Source organism: Sphaerodactylus townsendi, linkage group LG10 (assembly GCF_021028975.2).
Source record: "Sphaerodactylus townsendi isolate TG3544 linkage group LG10, MPM_Stown_v2.3, whole genome shotgun sequence".
Taxonomy (NCBI): domain Eukaryota; kingdom Metazoa; phylum Chordata; class Lepidosauria; order Squamata; family Sphaerodactylidae; genus Sphaerodactylus; species Sphaerodactylus townsendi.
Window position 1 is genome coordinate 48440850 of NC_059434.1, and position 26686 is coordinate 48467535.

Sequence of the window (26686 nt, forward strand, 5' to 3'; positions counted from 1 at the left end):
CAAAGAGTATACGATTCAAATGCTTGCCTTCATTTTTTTAAAAAGGCCTTCTCTGTTCCATAGAAAGCTAGCATGTTTGTTTGCTTGTTTGTTTATATTTTTATACCGCCCTCCCCAGAAGGCTTAAGGCGATGTACAACATTATTAAGTATAAACCCAACAAACAAAACCCATAAAACAATAAATTACGTTCCACAATTCCACAATGTTAGAGAAAGGACTAGTCTGGAACAGGCCCCTTTGAATATATTTCCACGGGCAGAGATTTGTGATGCAGGGGAGCATTCAATGAGGTGACCTGTGTTTTTGAAATGATATTCTGAGAGGATGTGCTTTTTCTAAAACTGTAAAGCAGTCAAGAGCCTCACAGTGTTCTTCTCCACAACGTTTAATACCTTTATTAACTTTTTCTTATTTAGAATTTTCTAAATCTGGCTAAATAGTCTCTTAGACGTCCTATTGACATAATGAACTAAAAGACGAGACTTACATTGTTCAATGTTATCAAGTCCAAGAGTTCTGTTTAGTCAAGGTATCTTTTGTAGATAAAAAATGTTTCTGGGAACAGGGGCAGTTTTTGTTACCAAAAAAAGATATCAACTGTTCTTTGTAGAACCTGACTACCAGTGTTTAGTATCTGTATTCACCCCAAATTCCATTCGATCAAAAAGACCATCAGATAACAGCAACTTCATTTCAGTAGACAGAATTAGAACAGCTGTACCAAAAACTGCTTTGAGTCAAAGATGCTTTACAGGAAAGTGGTATGAGAAATCTCTAGAGAAACATATATCTTTGCCCGAGCACTCTCCATTGTTCAAATAGATCCATAATTGTTTCAGGAACAAAAGAACTGTTACACGGGTGCTGATAGCTTTCTTTTTCTCTTTTTTCTTTCTGAAAAATAAAAGTATGACATCATTATAATTATGTATATTATATTGCTATATGCAATATAATGAGGTGTATATAGCATTATATAGAGAATTTTTGGAGAGTCGTCTCCAGAGGTCGTAGACATTGTTTCTTGGTTAGTGCAGATAGCTTTGGATGTTTTTAGGTAGTGTTGGTATTTAGTCAGTGTAAGTGTTAGTTAGGAAATTTGTTTATTGCTAGTGATTAAAGGTAGTGTTAGGTAAGGGTGGGAAGGGATTGACTAGTTGCTAGCTTTAGTATAATGTATTAGACTAGCACTGTAGTGGAAATTGCTAATCCTAGGTTATGGGGTAGTTGATTAAGTCACCATCTTAATGTGTTATTCATTTGAAATTATGCTAAGCTGTTGTATCATTGTTTCTATGTTTTTATTATAATATTTTGATTGCTCTTGCTGCTGTTATCATAATAGATGTTGTGATGTTATGATATTTTGCCCTGTGATATTGCCCCCTTTGATATTGTTATTATGAAACTGTTATCATGTTTCCTATGCAAATGGTGTTATGTTGGATTAACTTGATGGGAAAGTTAGGTACTGTTAATTTGATTTTGTTAATTTTATTGATACTGTTAATGGGTCTACTGAAATTGTTTACTGTTGTTGGGATAATTAGCTTTGTTATTGCATTATAGTGTTATGTACTGTATTATGTTATGATGTATTATATTTTGATGCTGTCCACCACCCTGAGCCCTTCGGGGGAGGGCGGTATACAAATTAAAATTCACATCAAAATCAAATCAAATTATAAATAAGAAAATGGGCTGGGTCCCATGGACAATTTCCACGTAACCTAACTGGATCTTGCCGTTTAAATCTTGCAGCAGCAGATTCTGTTTAGTTTCTCTGTAGGTCCTTTCTTAAGACTACTGAGGCATAGACCTTGAATTGTTCATTCACATGCCACAAAATGGTTATAATAGGCCAGAGTTGTAGAGCAACCACATTATGAGGAATGGTTAAAATGCTTACGGCTGTTTAGCTTAAAAAAAAGGTGGGTAAATTATGCATGGTGTGGAAAGAGTGGAAAAGGAGAATATTTTCTCCCTCTCTCATGATATTAGAATGCTGGGTCATCTGCTGAAGCTGAAGGGTGAGAGATTCAAAACAGACAAAAGGAAGTAGTTCTTCACACAGAACTCCCTGCCCCAGGATGGGGTGATGGCTGCAACCTGGACGGCTATAAGAGAAGAGTGGACATGTTTATGGAGGATAGAGCTATCCAGAGGCGTAGCAAGGGGGGAAGCGCCCGGTGCACCAGCACGTCCTCCACCCCTGCCCTAGACCGCCCCCGCCATGCTCCCACAGGGATGCGTGCCCCCACCCTGCCACCTTGGACCTACGCCTTTGGATATCTATAGCTACTAGGCGAAAAGGATACTAGCCATGATGCACACCTATTTTCTCCAGTATCAGAGAGCATCCCTGTTATATTAATTGCTGTGGACCTCAGGCAGGATAATGCTGCTGCAGTCGTCTTGCTTGTGGGCTTCCTGGAGGCACCTAGTTGGTCATTGTGCAAACAGACTGCTGGACTTGATGAGCCTTGGTCTGATCCAGCAGGGCTTTTGTTATGTCCTTATTTAACATCCTCCTGGGGCAATTAGCACAAATTTTGAATGTGGTATTTGTAACCAATTAACAGAAGAAAGCTTAGATTTTTCTCTGGTTGTTCTCACCTCCCATGTTGAAAAGAAAAGCTTTGGCTCATTCCGCACATGCAGAATAATGCACTTTCAAGCTGCTTTCAGTGCTCTTTGAAGCTATGCGGAATAGCAAAATCCACTTGCAAACAGTTGTGAAAGTGGTTTCAAAATGCATTATTTTGCGTGTGCGGAAGGGGCCTTTGAAACCTAAAACCGGACTTTAAAACTATAATTAGGAAGGTGATTACAGTGGGTTGAATTGAAGGGCTCTGTGTTGTGTTTTGATAGTTGCAGTTTGTTTTGCATTGTTGATGTTTAGAAATTTGTCCCATTAGGGAGACTGTATGTTACTGGGCATGACTGGAGCCCTCCATACTGAAAAGAAAAAGAAGAGTAAAGGAAGGAAAGAAAGATGGGGGAAATGTAAAACAGGGACTGTACGGATGATAGAAGAATAAAACCTTCTGTTGGGAATCCTGCCTTATGTTGTCTCCTTGTCTCCACCAAACTACCCAACATTCCTTTTTTTCGAAGAGAAGGGGCTTCCATTAATGGAGAAGAACTCCTCAATTAGTGACAGGGAATCCTTGAATCCAACGTGGGGTACCAATCTGCAATTGCCTTATTCTATAAATTTGTGTGGACTCTTTAAAAAAAACCTATGCAATAGCATTACAATTTTTGTAATGTAGGTGTAAACAGTCAATAGGTACTGGAGATTAACAAAGTACATTTGTGATATTATTTGCAAAGGGGGGGTGTCACTGTGATCTTCTTTTGTTACCTAATATTTATTCAGCTTCCACTGGATCTCTGCATGCTAGAAATGGGTTCAGCATCAACTGATTCATTCCGGTGCTCAACTGCCCTGAATTTTCCACACTATCCCATGGATTAGTCACACATTTGCTGTGGGTTGATGAATAATCAGGCTGTGGAGTTCACTTTGAAGACTGTAATCACTATGCTGTCATCTGCATGAGAGAGAGGAAAAAATAGGTGAGACACACATCCATTATGACAGGCAGTTTCAGAGTTACCTGGCTGTATGAGCAATATCAACACAAATTGCCCATTTAGAGCAATTACTTGGTTCCTCATCTTGAAGACCAGAAGTCTGTCACTTAGTCTTTTCCTAGGTCATTTAAGCACAGAGTAATGGTTGTCCTCATTTTGAGTGCTATGAAGAAGCTGCCCATTGAACGAGGTTAGCACCAATAAACAGCCAGATAAAAGGCCACAGAGATTCACTTCTGGTGGTCTTACTCAGCGGTCGCCAACCTTTTCTGAACCTGTGGGCATCTTTGGAAGTCTGACACAGGGTGATGGGCACAATTTCAAAATGGCTGCTTCAGACTGTGGAGCCCATTACAAAATATCAGGGAATAAGTATAACTCTTAACTCTTCAGCATTTCAGGCAGAAGCTCTCTATAACAAGGTGCCTTTTAAAATGAAGATATAATTTCAAAATATTATCTTGCATTCATCTTTGGTCATGAAGAATCTGCTGTTGTGGCAGCTGCTGTCAAAACAACGTCTGAAAAATGTTCCACTTTCTGAAAACCCTTGGCGGGTGCCAGAAAACATGTTAGGGAAACCACAGTGCCCACAAGCACCATGTGGTGAGTTCCTTTATCTTTCCGTTCAGAGAAATAACCCAGGTGTAAAACAAATGAACAACAAAAACCTGGAATCAACAGTGAAACTCTACTCTGAACTGTCAAGGCACAAGCAACATGAATTATACAAGAGTAATCCATTGGAATGCAGGTTGCTTCCATCCAGGGACAACTCACCGTTTTGATGCCATGGGTTCTGCACATGCGGAAGTATTTTGTTTGCAGTGGCAATGGAGCTTCTGTGTTGGGATTTTGCAGAGCTTGGGAGCTAAGCAGGGCCATCCGTGGTAAGTAGTTGTATGAGAGACCTTCCAGGAAGACTGGGGTTGCAGAGGGAGGAATGGCAAATCTGGAGAAAAGCCATATGTGAAGCAAACTCTCCATGCAGAAACACCAATACAAGGATTAGATATATTTTCATTTAAAGAGAAATTGAGATACTACTGATGCTGTTGTGATCTTTCCAGTAAATATCAATACGTTTACTTTCTGAAAACCAAGAGTTAATACAAACAGGAAACAAAGAAGGTTTTTTTAAAAAACAGTCACGTGATATGCCACATTAGCATAAATTGACTCTGATCTTTCTGCTTCAACTGGCAGTAACCGTCCTAGATCTTAGGCAGAGATATTTTCCGCTACTCAAGATCCTGTCAACTGAAGACGCGAAGAACCTTTTCATGCAAAACATGTGCATTGCCACTTTACTATACCCCTTCCCTCCAATAATATTAAAACGAAGTTATGTCATGTAAGAATCAACAGCCTACTGCTAAAAAAACATTCTCAGAAACAAATCTTACTATGTTCAAAGTGCTTCGTCCTTACTCACAGTTAAGTGCGTGTAAGATTAGAACCTAGCTGTACCATCTTAAGTACGGTTATACCCTACTAAGTGCATTGAAGTCAATGGGCTTAGAAGGCCACAACTCAGTTTGGAATGGCATTGATACAGTGCGAACATAAAAACACTTGCGGGCAGGGTCAGCTGTATTGAGTATTCAGTACAATTTTGAATAGATGTGGTTAGAATGGCTCTCTAATCAGAAAATCCTGAACAGAGTTATAACCTTCCATTGAAGGCCACCTCTCTTTATTATTGTACTAACATTTTTATTGAACTAGATTGGAGCAGAGGTTGGGATTGTGTAATTAAGATTTTCAGACTTTCCCTCTTCATTTTACAACTCTTAATACACCAAGAGCCCCAGCCTTACAGATCTTTTGGGAATTTAACATGAAATTTACTAACCCACAGAAGTTTGATAGGATGTCCCAAGTTAGCCATGTAATGCTATTGAAATGCAAGTAGGTAAACATAGCAGTTAAAAAGGACTCTATGGACCTGTGACATTTGGGATAAGGGGTGGGGGGCACAATATTCTGCAGTGGGGCCATGTAGTACTTGTGGCTTCTGTCCAGCTTCCAGCGTCCACATTCAGAACTACACTTTCTGACAGTGCATTGAGCAAATAAGGATCCCATAAGGAGCTGAAGCAGCAGTCAGTCAGTGGCTTGGTAGATGGCCAGATGTCAGGCACATCAGAAGAAAACTGGCAAGTTAGGGATGACCTGATATTGATTTATAACTTCTGGCCATCACAGTTAGCTTGGGGAAAAATGTGTTACATTCCTGGTGTTTTGGGATATGCTAAATTCTTGACAAGTCAGTTTTACTTTTTCTTAGATGTTATTATGGTTCTTCCGTTGTCTTTTTTGTTCTTCCCTCTGGGTGCCCCTTGAAGGGAGGGAGAGAGAGATAGTCCTGGCAGCTTTGGCAGGTCACAGGCAGGGCAAAGAGCACTAATGGATGCTCTGTTGTGCAGACCTTTCCTTTTCCCCCGCAAACAGCAGAGCATCGATTGCTTTCTGCACCAAGCGTACCCGTGCATGGATTCACTCAGAATAACTCAGCCCACGGGCGCGCCATCCCTGCCCCACTGAATTGGGAGAAGAACCTGCCCTTCTAGGCCCAGGACTCTGGAGGGGACCGGCCAACCTTCCTGTCTGGGGCCTTGGGAGGGGGCGGCCGGGCGCCTGGCTGGCTGGCTGGCTGTGCCTAGCCGAGGGGCCTGGGGCGCTGCCTGGCACCGTGTCCTGCTGCCACCACCCGTTCAGCTGTCACCGCCGCCTCGTTCCGCTCGTTAGCAGGCTAATGACGCGCTGCAGGACTTTCGCCCGCAGGAATGGCCTCGGCTGCAGCAGCCTCTGCGGCCACCCCGGCTGCCTCATCCCCCCCCCCCCCCAGATGGCCCCGCAGAAGCTGTCCGGGGGCGAGGGGCGGGTGCCGCAGTGCACCGACTCACGGCCCGGCTCAGTTTGTGAAGGGTCGCCCGTGATTCCTTAAGGGTCCGGGCTGAGAGGCTCCGTGGCCATCATCGTAGGCACTGGTGGCCCCTCAGGACGAGCGATGCCAGCGGAGCCGCCTGGCTTTGCCTGGCTTCGCCTGGGTCCAAGTGGCGCGAAGAGGCAGCAGGAGGGCGCTGTTGGGGGGGGGGGGGCGCCTGGAGTGCAGTGCGAACCGCCCGACCTCCTCCGGCTGCCCACGTCCGAGGCGAGGTCCTTGGGAGCCATTTGGGGTCCGTCCGAGGGGGTGGCCATTCAGAAGCCTTCAGACCTTCGTCTCCAACTGCATCTGTCTGGATTGGGTGGGCAAACGGGTTGCTGTGTCGCTTGCCTGACGGTGACTCTCCCAGGAGGGGGACTCCAGTCGAAGCCCCCCGCCCCGCCTGGAGCCACTCGCTTTGGGACTGCCCTGCTCACCTGCTCCACAGCTGCTTGGGAGGGCCGCGTCGCCCCTTCCCTTAGGCCAGATTAGGAAACCTTCGGAATAGTGCAAGGTTTCGTTTGTGCTCCAAGCTGAGGAAAAGCCCCCCGCCCGCCCTGAGCCGACTGCACCGGGGACTCCCCCCCCCCCCAGCCGCCTCCGGGCTGGCCGCCTGGCCTGTGGCCGCCCCCTGCACGGAGGGGCTGGCGCGGCTAATGGGGAGCCGCGGGGGGGGGGGGGAGCCGGAGGCTGCATGCAGATTGCCCTTATTTATCTGCGCTAGTGAAATGCTTGTTGCAACTCACCGACAATTTAATGCCCCGGCTAATGGGCTTCCCTTTATTATCTTTCACTGGCATAATATCCTCCAGGAAAAAAGGATGACAGAATATATGGATTTCTAGATAAATAACTGGGGTAATTTATTGCCCCTGATGCTCTTCTGATGGAATGGTTGATAGATAATGTAATAATATGTACATAATTAAGCGGGTTTACTGTACCTCCGTCAAATTAGGTGCAGCTGCGCAGGGTGTGCGTTCCCCACACACACACCCGCGCCCTTCCCACACACTCCAGGCCAGGCCAGGCCAGGCCAGGCTAGGGGTGCCCCGGCCAAGCTTCCCCGAGGAGGCCGCTTCATGCTGGAGGCGAGCCTGGACCAGCCGCTCAGCCCGAAACAAAGCCCCTCCCGCCTACGGCCACTGACTCCAGAGGGCGGATCTCCGCCACGGATCGCCCCGTCTGCACAAAGGGGGGCCCGCCGCACCCGGCTCCTGGCTGCGGCTCCGGCACAAAAGAGCTCAGAAGAGGAAGAGCCCAGGGAACAAGCGCGGGGCGGGGGGGGGGGGGGCTGGCAGCACACGCCCCCTGAGCCCACCAGCCCCAGACGCCCCCCCCCGGTCGAAAAACAGGGGTTTGAAGTTCATCCTTTGACAGCTTTCACTGTGGGGGAGGCTCGCTAGCCCAGTCCGGTAAGAGGCAAATGGGGCATCTCCAAAGAAAGGGCAGCAGGATGAATGAATGACCCCATGCAGCGACAAGGATCTCTTGGGAACGCGCACACACACACACTTGGAGAAGCAGGGGTCCTCAAACACACAGACCCTACAAGGAGAAGAAGGAGGAGAGTTTGGATTTATATCCCACTTTCTCTCCTGTTTAGATTTATAGTCCCCCTTTCTCAAAGGGACTGACAATCTGCTTTCCCGCCCCCCCCCCCACAACGAACACCCTGTGAGGTGGGTGGGGCTGAGAGAGCTCCCAAGAACTGTGACTAGTTCAAGGTCACCCAGATGGCGTGTGTTGGAGTGCACAGGCTAATCTGAATTCCCCAGATAAACCTCCACACAGCTCAAGTGGCAGAGCGGGGAATCAAACCAGGTTGTCCAGATTAGAATGCACCTGCTCTTAACCACTACGCCACTGCTGCTCTCTGGGACTGGCCGGGAAGTGACTCTGCAGGAGTGGTTCGAGGGGGCGGGCTGGCAGTGCGCAATGTGCAGCTCCTCCCGCCTGGGCCGGGGACCCTGCAGCCGGCCTCTTGCCTCCCTCCCCTGCTGTCCTCTGTCACCGGGCCAGTTCCCCTCCCTCCCTTCCCGCCCCCCGCCCCCGCAGCGCCCCCTCCCCTTGTCCCCGCCGCTTGTCCAATGAGGGCCTGGCGCACTTGCTCTTCCAAACTCATCTAAATGACATCAATAACGGCGCGCGGTCTTTAATGAGCTCTCAACTTTAAAGACTTGAAGGATATTAACAAGCCGCTTGACAAATGGTGCTTAGAAGCACATTAAAGACGCTGCTAATGGAGCGCATAATGACGGCTAATTTTCGATCAGATATAAATTAGAGCCCCAACAGTTATTTGCCTTAAGGACTTTATGTAAATGATCCTGTTCTGTATAAACTGAGGAGCGGAGCGAGCCCTGCCTGGTGGCGAGCCGGCGCCCGCCGTGATTGATGGAGCCGCAGCCGAACTGGGCAGGCAACTCCTGGCATTTCCAGCTAAAAGTCACGCGGGGGGTGGCGGGGGGGGTGGAGCAGTAAATATCACGGCGAGCGACACCCAGGCAAGGAGAGCGCACGGACGGGGGGAGGGGGAAGAGATTGGCCGAAGGCGAGCAGCGACAGATGGGCCAGGAGAGGACGGGGAGGGCGACCTTCAGCCCAAGGAAACCTCCTTGCCTGCCCCCCTCCCGCTCCATGGCCAACCCAAGGCCGCAAGAGCTGGGATCTGCAGGCTGAGAATTCCCTCGCTGGCCCTGAGCGGGTCCCTCCGCCTCACCCCGGAATCCTTGGGATGCAGCTCAGACCCCTGGGGAGCAGAGAGCGGACTCTGTGCCTTTGGCAGTGATATACCAGCGGGGCACATCCCCTGATTTCTACGGTATACCTTTCCGAGGCGTCCTACTAGTAGCACCTTGGAGAGCGAACACATTTTGGGAGTGTGGGATTTCCACCAGCCAAAGCTCCCTTGGCCAGTTGGAAGGGAGACCTCTGAGGTCCTAAATCTTAGTCAGAAGGAGGGGAGGGCATTGTAAAGGATGCAGCGGTACCATGCACACCACAGTCATCTTGATTAGAGCAGGGGGGATGCTTGGGGGCAGAAAAATAGCATCTTAACTTCCTTATTCAATCCCTGTGGGTCCATTGTTCTGAACCTGTGAATGAACTCCAGTGCTGCAATCTCTGGTTGTAATCTCCCCCTGAAGCTTCTCTTCTTGAGGTCTGATATCTTTCAGATTTGATCAATCTCAGGCAGAAGCCAAGTGAGTGACCCTACAGGGAAGCCCTGCACTACTGATTGCCTTGGAAAAACTGGTACAAGCTGACTCTGCAGTCCAGGATCCACCCAGTCCATCTGCATTCCATCAAGAGTTCCACATCAGTCTTTCCCACCAGTTTGCTCAAGGTTTCGAAGAGGATCGTTGCAAGGCATCCAAAACTCTGGTTCCCTACATGCAAGGGGACCAAGTTCCAAAGCATCTCTAGGAACCTGCCTCCCTTCACCTGTGATTTGATCAAGTCTGTGGCAGACATTCTGGAAGATCAAGCCTCTTCCACCACAGCTCAGGACCCTGGAAAATCTTTGTCATGAAAGGATAAAGAAGGCCCATCAAGGAGGCCAGGGAGATGCCAGTGACTCTCCAGGGAGTAACTGTCAAGGTTTTGTTTGGGAGAGGAAGCAGCCAGTGTGCTCCCCCCGCCCCCCAGGAATGGTGTGTGTATGCGTGAAGGAGTGGGGTGGGGAACATAATAGTTACATACCCATGGTCCCTTCCTCCCCCCCCCCCCGTACCAGAATATATGTATGATAGATTGTATTCTGTTATCTAAGGTAGAGCTTTGGGAGGGGGGGTTGATTTAAAAGTATTCCTGCAAATTCACATTTCTGTTAGAAAAATCGCTTGCCTTCAATATTAACTGCATGTGACTGAAAATACAAATAAGCATTTTGAAAGACTGAGGAGTTCAGAACATAAATTCTCTGCAGACTTCCCACGTCCTGCAGCCTGACTTTTCTCTTCAAAATTTCCTGCCAGTTCCTACCAGTAGTACTACCCCAATCCTCCAAAATATAAATAACATTGACTTATTTGATAGTTAGCAGTCTTTGCATATTGTTAAAAGATTTATACCTCCCCTTTCTCTCCTGCAAGGAAACTCAAGGTAACCTACAAACTCCTTTCCTTTCCTCTCCCCACAACAGACACCTTGTGAGGTAGTTGGATCTGAGAGAGTTCTGAGAAAACTGTGACTAGCTCAAGATTACCCAGCAGACTTCATGTGTAGGAACAGAGAAACAAATCCCCTTCACCAGTTAACAGTCCACTGCTCTTGTGGAGGAATGGGGAACCAAACCCGGTTCTCCAGATTGAAGTCCATCGCTCTTAACCACTACACTACGCTGTCAGGAAACGTTGTGAGACTAATAAGCACTGAGAGATTCCACTCTAAACCCATGCAATTCGATGCACTTAAGCAGGAGTCGCTCTCTATAGGAGGGCCCTGTAAACCTATTGTGTAATACTAACCAATGACTAGCTGGCCAGCTGCTAGACCGGAGGAGGCGCTGGATCTGCCAGCCTTTGATTCTGGTCACAAGGTCAGAGGCCCGCTTGAGGTCAGGGACAGCAGGCTCCTTGTTCCTGAGCGGCGAGTGAGCAGCAAGATGGGTCCGGAGCAGGGGGAAAGGGGGCCCGTTAAATTTACCACCCGATGGTCTAACAATGGATGTGAAATCTGGAATTCATGCTGGTAACAACGGGATTGGATGATGCTTCAAGGAGGTCTCTATAAAGCCACAAACAATGCTAGAAATTCTTCTGGTCTTAACCTATTTAGGAAATGGAACAAACTGATCAAGTTCCAAAGACAGGCCACTAGGGGTGCTCTTCTCCACTTCCTTTACTCACACATCCGTCCCAAAAACTTCCACACAGCGGGTCCCTTTCAACCACGTTGTACAATTCCCACAGGGAAGACCCTTGCTCCCTCTACTGGTCACACAGGGCGCCGCCTGAGGGTCATACCTACGTGGTGCTCGCGTCATTTCCTGCGTAGGCGTGGCTACACCTATCACGAAAGCCCAGACTTCCTTCCCGCTGTCAACTATAGCCGAACTAAATGCCCACAGGTCATTAAAGGGACAGATCTCCACATCCAAAATGGATTTCTAGTTCCGGTGAGGGATGCACTCTGTGGATGTTGGAGGAAATCTGCAGCCGTTATCTTGTAAGTGGCTACAGTGGGGTTCACAATTCCGTCGGGCTCTGGAGACACCAGTAGGCAAGTAGTCCTCAACTCTCCAAGGAAACTGAATCTGCCAGCTAACGGCTGTGCGTACCCATCACGTATGATCAGGGAAACGACCGTGATGGGAAAGAGATTCCGCTCATTGCCATGCGGGAAGTGTTGGACAGGTGTCTGAGAGAGGCTGAGACATAACTGGAGCCCATGGCCTCCCACCAGTGTTCTCGCTGGAGACCTTTAGAGGTTTGTTGCTGGTTACTCCCTAAGTGGAGAAATGCACTCGGAGCTTCTTCATGGGAATTCCCTGTCATTCCCATCTGGCAGATTTTTGGGCTGAATCAGGCAGGTTCTGGTGCTGAACCCGGAAGCCCGCAGAGGTCAAAGAAGGCCCCCTTGTGCTTAGGCAGAAGTTTCCGCTGGAGACCATCACATGCAGGGGTGATGGAAAAGAAGCATCAACTTTCTGTCAGGGTTTGCTCCAGTGGTCCCGATGGCTGGAGAGTCACACTCTTGTGGAGCCCAGCTGCTCAGGAGCAATCCCTGATCTTCCCAGAGGAGGCTGCTGGGGACAGACCCGGCCTCCTCCTCAGCTCCACCCACCGTGAAGGAGGAGGAGGAGTTTGGATTTATATCCCACCTTTCTCTGCTGTAAGGAGACTCAAGGTGGCTTACAAGCTCCTTTCCCTTCCTCTCCCCTTGTGAGGTAGGTGGGGCTGAGAGAGTTTCAAAGAACTGACTAGCAGCCCAAGGTCACCCAAAAGCAGGGGTAGGGAACCTGCGGCTCTCCAGATGTTCAGGAACTACAATTCCCATCAGCCCCTACCAGCATGGCCAATTGGCCAATTGGCCATGCTGACAGAGGCTGATGGGAATTGAAGTTCCTGAACATCTGGAGAGCCGCAGGTTCCCTACCCCTGCCCCAAAGGAATGTAGGAGTGTGGGAACACATCTGGATCACCAGATAAGCCTCTGCCACTCAGGTGGAGGAGTTGGGAATCAAACCTGGTTCTCCGGATTAGTATCCACCTGCTCTTAACTACTACACCAGGCTGGTTGGGAGAATAAGCTCTTGGCCAAGTCTGCAGATGATACTAACAATGCAAAGCGACTCTTGGTACTTGGCTAAAGAGAGCGGTGTTTTGTTTTAAGGGAGGTCGGGCGCGCTAACCACTAGCCCACTTACCCTCTCGGGGGTCTTCGACCTTCCTCCGGCTGGCTGAAGGAAAAGGCGCCCGGGTCTCCCCTAGAGGTGCGGCTCTCGGACAGCAGCGCCTGTGAAAACAAGCAGCAGCAAGGCCAAGTCAGGAGCGCCGCCAGGCGGCCGACAATCCCAGCAGGGCGGGCGGCGGGGAGGGGGCTCTCTGGGGAGGGCGAAGCGGCCGACGAATGAGCCGCAGGTTGGGACTGCTGGGCCCAAAAGGCCTCCGCTCTCGCCAGAGCTCAGACACGTCGGAATGACATGGAGCACTAAAAGCCCTGCGTAGATCAAACAACTGGAAGGGGGGGGGGGGATTTGGAATATTAATAGGAAGAGGAAACCAGAATCCTCCACGCAGTAAATGGAGACCTTCCAAGACGTCCCCCGCCCTCCGTGTGAATAAAATAAGAGAGAGAGACTGCAAAGTGGTCAGCTAGCTATTTGGTCTGTCAACCTCGGTATTGTCTACTCGGACTGGCAGCGGCTCTCTGAGAGCTCAAGTGAAAGTACTTCGTCTGGCTCTTTTGTCACCAGATGCCGGGGATTGAATCCGGGACTTTCAGATCGAAAGGTAGGAGTTGTACCACCGAGCTCCCCTATCGGGTCTTAAATTCAGATTAAAGCTAAAGTGCACCGAACCCGTAACTCCTCGTGGGAGAAAAAGCTAGTAGACCATGACTAATTTCAGGGCTCGCTTTTGCATTGCAGAGATCAAGCCTCGCCGTAAAGAGGGTTGAGCAGCTGTCGTCGGTACGAGACATGAAGAGGGTCAGAAGAGTGAAACAGGATAAATCACAGACCAGCCGCCATGGGCTCTTTGGTTCTCGCCTGTCGATGGGGATTCCGCCACTGACTTGAGCAACTCAGACAAAGGATTTCGGGTTCGCCCTCCCTCTCCCTCTCCCCCCCACCCCCAGGAGCAGGCGTGAATCCAGCAGAAGTCCCCTGGCCGGCAATGCAGGCGCTTGTCTTGACGTACCAGGGACGTCATACAGTTGCTGGGTGCAGGGAAACGAAGCCCCCCCCCCCCCCCGCGCGCCCTGCTTTGGTGCCCCTCAGATCTCTGGGGAAGTGGCAGGCAGGAAGCTCGACTTTTCCCGCCCACGCCCGCCTGCCAGTTTTATTTGACCGTCGTGTTCTCCTCCGTACAAGGATTTTTGAGGTCTGGTGGAACTACAGTGGGAGTTTTCTGGGCGGGGTATTTCCCTGTTGCGCACTGATTGCTTTGCACATCTTTCTGAGAAGTCCTACAGACCAGTTAATTCAGGGGGGTCCAACCTTGCCCCTCCAGATATTAATGGACTACAAGTCCCATCGGCCCCTGCCAGCGCGTGTAGTCCTTGAACATCTGGAGGGGCAAAGTTGGACCCCCCTGAGTTAATTAATCCAAAGCGGGATCCTTCTGTCTAAAGAGCAACCGTCCCAGGCAACAGCCAGGATAAGATTCCATGTTATTTTGCTGTGGTGACAGATGGCTTCTAGTTCCGCGGTGGCAGAGCTTTCGGTCACCGGTTTTCCATTTCTGTATGACCGGAGTATTTCAAAAGCAAAAATCAGAGGCAATATAACCACTGCCCTCTTTCCGTGGGTTCCTTGTCTACGATGTCGCCTTCCACCTTTCTTAAAGAGCAGGCGAATGCCTCAATCGGCAACCCCGGCCACACCTGAGTCCCACCTGCGGCAAAATGACAAGAGAGGTAGAATGGACTGTTCCCCTGCAGACCGCAGGTGGGAATAGGACTCTCTGCAGACAGGAAAAGGGCTCTGCTAGACCTTGGCTTGCTACTGATCTACCTGCAGGCGGAGGGATTCAGACCCCTGGGGCCTGGATTACCTGCTGGTTGCTTGTGGAGATTCGCTGTAAGAACTCCAGGGCATCCTGGGCAGTCAGGGCAGTCAGCTCGTGCTGGGAAGGACAACAGTGGCCGGCCCCGGGCTAGTGGACCGGACAGGCCTCTCTGCCTGCTCCTCCCCTCCCACACACACACACTTCCCCGGAGGCCCTAGAAGATCCTTCTTTAGGCTGCTTGATCCTAGACTTATTTATTTGAAATGCAGGTTTCCTCTGAAGTAATTGGACTGACTTTCATTGCCCTGACTCCCAAGAGAGCGTGCAGGGAAATGTCAGCTTCTCTAAAGACGATCCTTTTCTGCCTCTGGCAGAGCTGTGATAATTTCATGGTCTCACCGGTTGCTGAATGGAGCAGAATGGAGCCCCTCCATTCCTGCGGTGATGACAAGCGAACTAAGATTCCTCTCCCCCCCCCACCCCCACCCTGCCATCCGGTAAATTGTACGTGTGAATGCACCTACCTTCAAGTTGCAATCGACCAAAGGGAACCCCAACGAGGGGCTCTCAAAACAAGAGAGAAGCAGAGGGGATGTGACATTTGTCTTCCTCTGCAGAGCCTGCCTTGGTGGTCTCCCTTTTCCAAGTAGGGACCCGAGACCCCGCTTAACTGTCACGATCTGACCAGATTGGGCTACATCAGACCTCCTTCCCCACCCCTTCTTGAGTGGGGATGGAGTTCAGAGTCGGATGCCAATTGCCTGTGCCCACATCAACCACAGAGGGTTTTTTTGTTTTGTAAACTACTGTTTTAAAAGCTCTATCATCTCCCTAGTAATGTATGTATGTGAAGAATCTAAGCCTTACCAAGTTAACAAAAGGAAGCAGGAAATGACAAAAGAGATTACATTCCACAAGGAACACGATTTCCATCTAATTTTACTGTAACCCACTAATTTTACTGTAAACCCACTAAATCTTCACTCCTAAATATGCCGTTCTGAACCCACTGTAGCCAACCTCAAGGCGTTTGGGCCCCCTTCTACACATGCAGAATAATGCATTTTCAATCCACTTCCACAATTGTTTGCAAGCCGATGTTGCTATTTCGCCCAGTAAAATCCAGCTTCAAAGTCCATTGAAAGTGGATTGCATTATTCTGCATGTGCGGAAGGCGCCTTGGACAGCCAGCAAGCACAGATAGTATTTGCGTGGGGGATCTTAAAAGACAAAATAGTGTTCTCAAATGTTTACTTCTAGAGTAGACCAACTGACTCCCGTAGAGTCACCCCTGAGTCACTCTACTCCTGTAGAGTCACTCCCGAGGTTTGAGGGGAGTGATCTGATTTCACTTTATGGAGAAGCAAACAAATGAGAGGCAGCGTGGTGCAGGCGTTAGAGGGATGGATTAGGGTATGAGAAAGCAAGGTGAAAATCCCCACTCTGCCACGGAAGCTGGGTGACTTTGGGCCAGTGGTACATTCTAACCTACTTCACAGGGTTGTTGTGACGATTAACAAACAATGCAAGCATTGGGTCCTCACGTGGAGTATAAATGAAAGGAATACGGGAGTTCTCCTGGGGGAGTTCTTTTACCACTCTTTGGACGTCACTTCCCGTCGACATTCTACTACGGCGACATGCTGTTGATGTCAGCGAGCGGAATGAGGCGCTGCCCCTGGTCCTGAATTATGCAGTAACACACAGTACTGATTCCTATAGCTGAAGCTCCGTCCTACAGCCCAAAAACTACAGCCCAAAAACAGTCAAAAGAAAAAGAGCCTCTGCCCCGAAGACCTTCAGCATTTCGAAAGAATCTGAGAAGAGCTTTATCTGGCTGATTGACATCCAAAGGGCCGCTCCTCTTCTCATGAAATCAGATTCGTTGGTTTAGTAGGGCTGGACGGGGGTGTGGGTGGTACCTGCTGGTGTCCAGAAATATATGAGGGAATTTAAAATATGAGGGGAATGCTAAGAACCAATATTCTGTGTTGGGGGACTGGGGGCTATTGAAAGGCAAAAGGCTGGTTCCTGTGGCCTGCGGCAGGGTAGGGTAGCTGGGGGGAAAAACAGAAATGTTTACCTGCTCTTTACACGCTGGGTTGTTGCTTTACACTACAGTGTTCCGACGCTTGCCTGTAGCACCTCCTCTCCAGGGCTGAGGGTTTCTTTGTAGACCAGCCCAGACGGGCAGAAATCAAGCTCTTCCAATGACTTCCTGAGTCGCCTCGGGGGACAGAAATCTGTCAATTAAGAGGCAAGAGGAGGATCACTCGTCCCAACTTGCACCCACGACACAAACTCGAGCCCACCTTTCCAAAGAACAAACAGGCCACAGCAGGAGCCTCTGAAACCCGGCCCGGCAGAGAAACAAAACTGGGGGGGGGGGGGCGGGGGGGAGGGACCTGATGAGCGTCGACCCCAACTATCCGAGGGAGCCGCGTGCAAATGAAGCCCAAGAATACAGAAGCCTCCTGCATCTTGGGTTTAAAAAAAAGAATAATTGATGTATTCGGCTATCTGGCGCGTTTTCTTGGGAAACGGTTGGGCCCGCATTAGAGTTTAAATAGCCGCGATTATTAAAACACCACAGGCTTAAAATAGCCCTTAATTCTGGATGACTGATTTGGGAAGTTAAGGGCCAGAGTCTCTGGCGGAGGGAGAGGCATTTGTCTGCCAGAGCGCAGCGCCAGGCCAGGCGGCGGCGCGCATAGTAAAGCCGTGCGGTGGTTTGAGGGGGGGGGGGGCTTCTGGCGACGCCTTCTTCCCAGCTCGGGGGCTGCGCTTTCCCCAGCGGCGGGGACGTTTTGCTGTGATTAATGTTGAGGAACAGAGCAAAGCCTGGCGAGGCGCCCCTTCCCTCCTCCCCCCCCCCTCCACCTCCAGTGCATTATTATTAGCAGAGCAGCTACAGGCCAAGACAGTCGCCCCCCTCTTTCTACCTGCCCACGCTAGCGTCCAGTTTTAAAAAAAGATACAAAGAAAACCACACAAAACAAAAAAAAGTACACACAAGCAGAACTGACACTCTTACTCACCCAAAGCTCAAGGAGCCTTTGGAAACCCGACTGCACCGCAAGGAGAAAGGTAGTCTTTGCTCTTCCCATCCCCAGCCGCCATCGATTTGTTCCTGAAAAACCCTGCGCCTTCTTATAACAGCCGCCAGTGATTAATATTGCATTAGCCTGTTTTTTTCTTTCAAAAAAAAAATCCAAAAGCACCAAATCCCGTACCCCATCAAAGCCATGCATTATTTACGCAAATGTAATTGGAGATTTGAGATGTGTGTGCTGTTCTTGGGCAAGGAAAGGAAACACACTGGTGACAGTACTGTGGGAAGGAAGGGAAAAGAACCGAGAGGGCGTCTAATATTTAATTTCAGGTCTGTGGTTTTTCTAATTCGAGATTAAAAGCAGTCACGTCTTTGAAGCCAGACACTTGGCGTAAATGTACAGTTAAAATATTCTCTTCCGGCGTCCCCAGACAAGGGCTCCCCCTCGTCCCAGCCGTCATTAAATTTTAATTATCATCCCGGGCTCCAGCAAGGAAAGGGGAGAAAGACTGTCCACCTAATTACTATAGATAAAAAAAAGAACCCTTTAGATTTGTCTTCTTCTTTTCCAATATGTGATTATCAGTTTCCCCCGTGTGCTCTGTGTTTCAATGTAGAGAGAATGCCACCCAGTTTACACTATAGATTTGCCCTGTGCGAAGATCCAAGAACATTACAATAAAAAACCAGACGTCCTGTCGAATGGTGGGGCGGGTGGGGTGGGGAGAACGACGACGACCAGGCTTGACATTCGCTCTGGGCGAGATTTGGCGAAAGATCAACAGAAGAGGCACCGCTTCCTAATTAAGGTCCTGCAGTTAAGAGAGGGATGCTTTTATTGTCTCCAAAACAAAGCACCCCTGGTTGCCTGAAAACCCCCTCCGCCCTCCCCCTTCTGGAAACTGGTCTCTTTGGCAGTAGGAAAGGAGAGCGCCTTTCCTTGGGCTCGGCTTCTGGCGCCTCCTTTTTCCTCCTTTAATATGTGATTCAAAATCTGTAGGAAACAGATTCCGAGATCTTCCCTGGTTGTGCTATAATTTGTGGGTATAGATATAGATGGAAAGGTCTCTAGGGGGTTGTTTAAGGAGTAAATGTTCGTTCCTTCCTTCCTTCCTTCCTTCCTTCCTTCCTTCCTTCCTTCCTTCCTTCCTTCCTTCCTTCCTTCCTTCCTTCCTTCCTTCCTTCCTTCCTTCCTTCCTTCCTTCCTTCCTTCCTTCCTTCCCGCCCGTCCGCCTCACCGTTTTGATTTTCTAAGCAGCTTTCCCCCCCCCCCCACTTAATTTTATTTCCATTCTCTCCAAGTTAAATGGGAAGCTCGGCTCACAGGGGAGATGCCATGCGCCTACAGACTAGGGATGTCAAGCGCAGCCTCGCTGTGGCAAAGTTAATTTCAATTCCCGAGGAGGGTTTCACATTCCAGCTCACTGTGACCCGCAGTAATTAGCTGAGATAACGAATGATTACTTACTTATTCCTTGTAATTATCTGGATTTAATAATTCGCTGTGTAATTTATTAATTCGCCCATAATAGCCTTTAAGTGAATGGCTCATTCAAGAGGGGCGAGAGGAAGCGCCGCAGCAGCCCACAAGATTCCCCGCCTCTCCTGACAGTAGTTCCTGAAGGGTTTTTCAGCGCATGCTTTTTTCAGGGACTCGGAAATGCCCGGCCCAGTCCGCACTGGCCTTTAGCTGTTGGCCTTATTGCTCTGACCTCAGCCGCGTTTGCTTTTCTCTTCTCTCACTATGGGCTACATTAATAACTTCCAAACCCACCCTAGTCGCGTGATTTCCGTAAACACTGGAGAGTCAGCAATAGCGGGGGTGAAGACCCCCTTTGTCCATAAGCGAAAGGGTTAACAGGGCTTGTTTTGAACATAGATTGAAAGCTGTTAAGTATCCCTTTCTGTTGAACGCTTATCTTAATAAGCACGTGTTGCTTCGTTGACCATTCCTGGAAATCTACCATAATTATTAGTTAATGGTCTGAGGTTGTTCTTCCTGTACTTTAGTTCAAAGTATTTTTTTTTAAATCCTCGGCATTTGTAAACATTACTTCTCCACCAGATCATCACGGAACCTCACCCTCCACACATTTAAAGGAGTTAAAAACAAATCTAACATCAATGTTTGGATTTCAGGTTCTGAGTTTTAGGCACGGAGGATCCAGGCTGAAATTCTCCTTTCCTCGGCGGCGACTCCACGCCCCCAAGTTTCCTTCCCTGGGTCTGATCGGCGTGATGGGAAAACCGAGAGAAAGGAAACCTCATCACAGAAGCAACGTACCAATAGCACCCAACCTTTAGAACACTTAATCCAAAACAACACGCGGAAAGTGGGCTGGGGGTGGGGAAAAGGCCCGGCCTATATAGTCTGTGGTTCTTTCTTCCATTATTTCTTCAACCCTTAACAACCACCCTGAGCCGCGACAGCTCCACAGTACCGAGAAATATGTCTCAGCAAATGAGACACAACCATCCGGTCTGTTTTTATTGATGTACTAGTCACTAGTGGCATCCAGTTAATATCTGACTCCGGACTGGGTTGCAGGGGAAGGGGGGGATGGTTAGCTGCTCCAAGATATTCATAATCGGTACTGGTAAGAACAGATAGCTATAGCGGGGGGCGTTATAAAGACCCTCTTTTTAAAGATCCAGATGCCGCTGTCTTTTACGAAATCGAGATAACTAGCTATCTGGCAAATTCATCTTTTTGGTTCGTACTCACTTTATCCAACCAGAAGCATGCTTTCATTAAAGACAATAAGATAGCCAGAAACAAACAATTCCTTTGAATGCATTTATGGTTCAAGACCTGCCCTTAATGCTGAATTCCTACCTAGAAAGCAACTGTAAAGGGGAAATATACATCATGCTTTGAACACAGAGTGAGCAGGAGACGAAGGAAAATGTAGTGACCGATTGATGGTGAAAAGGCCGCTCTGTGATCTTTTTAGCAAGCGGCGAGATTAACCCTTCTGCAGGGTCCCCCTTCTGTTCTAATATCTGGCTCCTGAGCTGTTATGTCAGTTAAAAAAAATTAAGACATTTTCTTGTCATGCTCGTCTTTGGATCCTTTCCTCCCTTCCGTCTTGCTATTTTGTTGTGCTAAACGCATTTGTAGTAAATTCACACGAGCATCTTTTCTGAGATCAAATGATATTTCGATAAGATTGCGGAGTCCCTATAGCAAAAACCTGCCATGTTCATCTCCTTCTGTCTCGGTCCCCCCACCCCACTCCACCCCACCCTCCTATTCCCCCCCCCTCCCCAGTTCACTCCGCCTCTTTCAGTTCTCTCTCTCTCTGTCTGCCCCTCCGAGTGAGGGAAGAGACCGCCTCTGGCGAAGTGGCAAGATTGAACTGAGAGCGGGAGAGCGCCGAGGAGCTGTCCTTAGTGCTGAAAAGCACTGGCGGCGGTGATCATATAAGCTGCCGCCGCCGCAATATCGCCATTGTCGCAGAAAATCAAAGGGGATAAAGTGGAAAGGGAGGGGCGGGAGGGTATTTCAACACGCTCCCTTTCCTTTGTAAACGCACCGCACAGCCGTTTTACTTTCACGCTTTCCTTACGCTCTTCACAGCCCACTACCTCAGAGTTTAAAACCGCGTTTTACAAGCTGACCTGCCTTGCTAACTTAAACCTGTTCAGGAGGAACTGTGAAGAAACCTGCCAGCCCCTTTCTAGAAGAAGAAACAGCCCCTCTGTTCAGTATCGCTACATCAAAGGTTTGATCTCCTTGGGCAACGAGGTTACCTATTTACACATAGCGGTTTGATCCTGGAGGAGAAATGATGTACCAGGCGCAAACGTCTCTACTAGTACTAGTTCTTCCCTGTGCAAGAGACAGCACGGTTTCTGGAGGGTGTTTACACGGTTCCTTCAGGCCTATCTTTTGATCGCATGGCATCATTTTAATGTAGCTCTGAATCCGGGGCAATCGGGGCCTTTTATGAAATACAAGAAGGGTAATTCTAGCGGATTGGGGAGGGTGGAGGGACTGCCGTTTTCTCTGATCTTTCCCTGAGGCTCCTTTGCTCTTTTTTAAAAAATGGAAGCAAGTCTTGCCAAATTTATAAGAACATGGAAGTTTTCCCATCTATACATTTTTTTACAATTGAATCTAGGAACTTTTCTCTGGAAACCTTACAATTCCCTTCTGATTAGTTACAGTTGTTTGGGCGTAAAGTTGTGTCATAGCAATTCAATTTCTAATTTCTCATGAGCGCTCAAACTCTTCAGTAAAACAACAGGACATGTAAGCTGGCAGGTCTTTCTTTCTCTTCTCCTCCCCCCCTTCTGATTTTTTTTCCTGTCTCTTGATCTTGCTGTTTATGCGCCTGGCACTACGGACACCACAGTGTTCGTGCTGAGCTCCTGGGATTCAACCTGTCCTAGTCATCATGCCCATCTAGGAAGACGGACTAATTGAATAGCTCCCAACCTGAATAGCTCCCTTCCAAGGTTTCTGAGCTCCTGCGCCACTTTCTGTGTCCTGGGCTGACAATCTGGCCTCCCAAACTGATGCTTAGTTCGAAGATGTCATTCCTCACCTGACTGAGTCTAAATCGCAGGATTGGGGAGGAATAATTTCCACTTACCCCTCCTTCCCCTTGCTGACCCCTCTCTGAATCCCCCCCCCCATTATTTTGAGATCAGTGAGCTGAAGTAAGGAGAGGGGCAGAAAAGTTCAGTCGCCAGAGAACTTAGACAACATCCAACCCATTGACCAAAAACAATCCTGCATGAAATTCACCCTCATCCCGTAAAATAACAGCTCAGATAATCCAGCTGTCTCTAGCTTGCATTTGAAGTTCTTTAGTGAAAAGAAAGATCTACAAAGAAAAGATTCACTGAATGGTTTATACAACCAACCGCCTAAGCATATGGAACTGGAAGGAAGTATTCTTGGTTTCTATGAAATCCCCTTTAAACATGTGTTTTAAGGATTACAATCTATATAAGATCTTGGTTCCAATTCATGAACTTTTTAATAGATAGGAGAAACAAAGGAACCCAAGGAAACATGTTTGTCAATAAAACGTTAAAATCTTTTTTTAATGAAACACGACCAAACAACATTTTAAATAACTGAATACATTACCATAATAAATAAACTTTCTATTAACAAAAACAAAGAAATTGCTTTAATAATGTACAGAAGTAAGGCTTCAAATAGCCTTCGAACATAAACAGCAATACAGCGAAATCTGTAAGAATATAACTATATGTGCGTCAATTATGAATTATTTACAACACACAGCGGTACCGCAATCTAAGTACCTTGGAGGGGAGGGGTAGAGGGGGTTGTTCCAAAAGAATTGTACCGAACAACGTGGATTTACAAACAGTGCACTATCTCTCTTGCACAGGTCGCTCTCTTTCTCTCATTCTCTTTCCCTCTAGTATATAATTTTGGCTTTTGTACAAATAAACCTCCAGAATAATGCAAACCTATAGCAGTCAAAGAAAATGAAGACTAAGTAGCAGAGCTGAACACAGATGAGAAATTCTGTTAAAATCTAGGAAAGACAATATTTTAATAAAGAAATGCTAAAGCAACAAGCCCACCACACCGTCACCTATTCAAGTGCATCTTCTTAAAGTAGCATGTGGTGGGGACAATCTGGGGATCCCCATTAAATATGTAACCAGTCAACAACTACCTCCTTGGACAAGTGAGTCAGTCTACACAAACAACGCAGGACAGCCACTATAGAGCAAGAACTCCTTACAAATAAGAAAAATTGCTAGAGAAATAGTTCAATTTCAGGTGGCAATATACAGATGGTCAAAAACAAGGATTTCTCTGGTGGGGAGGGTTTTAAGAAGGGGGAAAGTTCAAGTTCATAAACTGTACTCACCAACACAAAATAATTAATTTACAAGAACCATACTTTTCTTTTACTTTTGTCTAGACTTTGATGAAAGAGGTGCAATTAATTCAGATTGGCACAAAATGAAGTTATTAGAGATATAAATTAATAATTTACAGGGGGTTGTTTGGCAGTAATCTAATAATAGCTCTCAAGATCTGTGAACACAGCAAAATCAGCTCTTTCCTTCAGTGTAATCACTTCAGAGAAGAAAAGGGTAGTAACCACAGTAAAAATATAGATATATATATATAGATTTATATGCAGTTTAATCCCAGAAAACCTGCCATCTTTTTTCTTTAAAAAACCAAAATACTTTTGAGATGCTTCACTTAACAGTATTCAACTATAAGTTTAAAGTTTCAATCCCTAGTTAGTTTATGATTTCTTTTCTGAAAAATAGCTGCAAAGTGTACTCTTACATCTGAATAAAGGTGATGTCTTTAAGAATAAAAACAGCTCTTACTTGATACTCTTCTGTCCTCTATAAAGATTTCATAACTGCCTTCACAAAACCAGTCTGTGTCTGGGGCAACAGCTCATGCAGGAGCCTTCAGGGCAGCCAACTTTCTGAAACTTGAGGCTTCCCCATCCACAGTCTGTGAATATGTCTCACCTCTGACGGTCATTTTGAACGCTGTTCTTTCCTTTTTTTCTCTCTCTCCCAGAAGTCTTGTAATTCTTAGTGTCAGGAGCTTGTTTGCTTTAAAGCAGACAGGATCCCCAAACGCTTTAAATCCCCGCGGAATATTTCATCCGCTTCTGTTTTTGTCTCTGGTTGCAGAACCAGACCCGGACCACGTTCTTTTTGAGGTCCAGTTTCTCCGCGATGGCCGCTATTTTTTCCGAGGAAGGGCGCGGCTGGATGGCGAAATAGGCTTCCAGAGACCTCTTCTCGGGCGCCGCGATGGAGGTACGTTTCCTTTTCTTCTCCGCCCCGTTGAAGAGCTCGGGCTTGGTGAGCTTTTCCCGGTGTGATTTCTCCGCCTCTTCCAGCCAGGCTTGCAAGATGGGCTTCAGGGCGATCATGTTGTTGTGGGACAAAGTGAGCGACTCGAATCTGCAGATGGTGCTTTGGCTTAGGGATCCCACCCCGGGGATCTTGAGGTTGGCCAGGGCGGATCCCACGTCCGCTTGGGTCACCCCCAGCTTGATCCTCCTCTGCTTGAAGCGCTCGGCGAAGGCTTCGAGGTCGCGCGGGTCGGCGTCCACGTCGCTCATGCAGCCCATGTGCGAAGGCAGCCCGTGGGCGTGCGCCATGCTGAGAGCCGCCTGGTGCATAGGGTTCATGCTGGCCATGTGGGGAGCGTGGCCCGGCGTGGAGACCACCGAGCCGTCGGGGCCCGTCATGGCGCCCAGCGCCAGCCCCGGGGTGATGTGTTCCAAGAGCTCCCCCTCCAGCGCCTGGTGAGGCTGGTGGTGGTGGTGATGGTGGTGGTGGTGGTGGTGGGAGCCGGAGAGGGCGGACGGGTGCGAGATGGGCACGGAGGACGAGGAGGCGGCCGAGGTGCAGGGGATGGTGTTCATGGTGTGGTAGGTGGCGTCCGGCTTGAAGGGGCTGTGGTGCGGCGGGTGGTGGTGGTGGTGGTTCTTGCCGGGGGAGACGATGTCCACGGCGGCCAGGGCTTCGGCGCGGGCCAACAGGCTCTCGTCCAGACCGCCGAAGATGTTGCTCTGCAACGGCAAATAGAAGGCACACATTATTGCTGCCAAGAGGGAATTCGCCTCCTTCCTCCTCCTCCTCGGGGTGCCATCCGAGCGAGCCCAGCCCTGTTCGGAAAGAGAGCCGGGGGGGGGGGGAGAGAGAGAGAGGAGCAGACACAGAGAGGCAAAGGGGAGCGGGGGAGCAAGGAAGAGGGGAACGGAAGAAAGTGGGCAGGCAGGAGGGCGGGTGGCTCCCCCCTCTCTGGCACCCGCCGCAGCCCAGGTCGTCAACTTTCAGGAGCGCCTAAGCGGGCTTTGGGGAGGGTTTTGGGGAGCGGGCAGCTTCTCCGCCGGCCCCTCGAACCCACGACCGCGGGCGATGCCACGGCGCGGTGCTGGAGGCGCGACCTACCGGTGGGGTGGGCAGGCAGGCGCGGCGCAGGGCCTCGGAGGTGCTGGTGCTGCTGCTGGGGGCGCCGCTGGTGTTGGGGGCGCTGCTCCGTGCGCTGGCGCCGCTGCCGGCGTTGGTGCTGCTGGGCGAGCTGGCCGAGGGCGCGGCGGCCGAGGAGGTGCAGGGCGAGGCCGAGTGCAGCGCCGAGTACTTGGGCTCGTGGAGGCTGCCCCCGCCGCCGCCGCCCGGGTGGGCCATGCCGAAGGGCTGCTTGCTGTTGAGGGACATCATCATCATCGCGGCCGGCGGAGGGGGCGCCCACGAGGGGAACCAGCCGCTCGCCAAAGTGGCCTCAGCCGCTGCCTGCCTGAGGGCGCCCGCCTGACTTGCCGCCGCCGCCGCTCTGCCTGCCGCCCCCCGACTGGCCCTGCCGCCGCCGCCGCTTTTGACCGACCCCCGCCCCTCCGGGCCGCCCCAGCCCCGACTCGGGCGGGAAACGGAGCGACACGCCTCGCCCTGGAGTGCTTTTTCGCTGCCCGCGTCCTGCCTCCCCCTGGCGCGCCCCTCCTCCCGCGTTGCCCCTGCCGCGCCTCAGGTGCCCCCCCGGCCGCCTTCGCCAGCCGCCGCCGCTCCGCCCTGCCCTGCCCCGGGCGCCCCTTCTGCGCCTGGCGCCGCCACCGCCGCGCTCCGCCTCCTCCTCCTCGGCCCGGCCGCCCGGTGCCTCCGCCCGCCCGCCCGCCCGCCAGCAAGACCGGCGACTGACTGAGCGGGCTGCGCGGGGCTTTCTGGCTGCCTCTGCTGCGGCTGCTCGGCGCCCATTGGACGGCGCGGGGCCGGGGCTGAGACCGGGAGGCGCATGCGTCCTGTCAGAGCGCGCGGGGCGGCGCGGGGACCCGGGGGCGGGGCGGGGCGCGCGGCAAAGAGAGTGCGGGGCGGGCCGGGGAGCCGGCGAGGAGGCGGGGCCCGGAGCAGGAGGGGGCGCAGCGCAGGGACCCGGGCAGGGGCGGCTGCCAGGAC

At 49.8% G+C, this 26686-nt stretch overlaps 1 protein-coding gene and 1 long non-coding RNA gene across 3 annotated transcripts; both read right to left on the reverse strand.

Moving 5' to 3' along the window:
* Positions 1-494: 494 nt before the first annotated feature.
* LOC125440006 lies at positions 495-18533 on the reverse strand. 2 transcript variants are annotated; one of them, XR_007245616.1, is made up of 6 exons: positions 17748-18533; positions 16793-16952; positions 12906-12994; positions 4384-4555; positions 3371-3560; positions 495-897 (listed from the first exon to the last, which is right to left on the reverse strand). It is a non-coding gene; the product is annotated as an uncharacterized LOC125440006 (long non-coding RNA). The 2 variants fall into 2 exon arrangements; XR_007245617.1 differs by having other exon boundaries at positions 4384-4514; positions 17748-18532.
* Positions 18534-22876: 4343 nt separating this feature from the next.
* On the reverse strand, positions 22877-26449 carry POU4F2 (POU class 4 homeobox 2). Its single transcript, XM_048509501.1, has 2 exons — positions 25691-26449; positions 22877-25308 (listed from the first exon to the last, which is right to left on the reverse strand). Exons 1-2 carry the CDS (start codon positions 25964-25966, stop codon positions 24367-24369), a joined length of 1218 nt encoding a protein of 405 aa, XP_048365458.1. The 5' UTR covers positions 25967-26449; the 3' UTR covers positions 22877-24366.
* Between the last annotated feature and the right edge of the window lie 237 nt (positions 26450-26686).

Excerpts from the sequence above, each read along its gene's own strand:
- POU4F2 (XM_048509501.1), bottom strand. The coding sequence starts at position 25,966 with ATGATGATGATGTCCCTCAACAGCAAGCAGCCCTTCGGCATGGCCCAC. Across the intron at positions 25,309-25,690 it reads CCTGCCTGCCCACCCCACCG|AGCAACATCTTCGGCGGTCT; the intron begins GTAGGTCGCGCC and ends TTGCCGTTGCAG.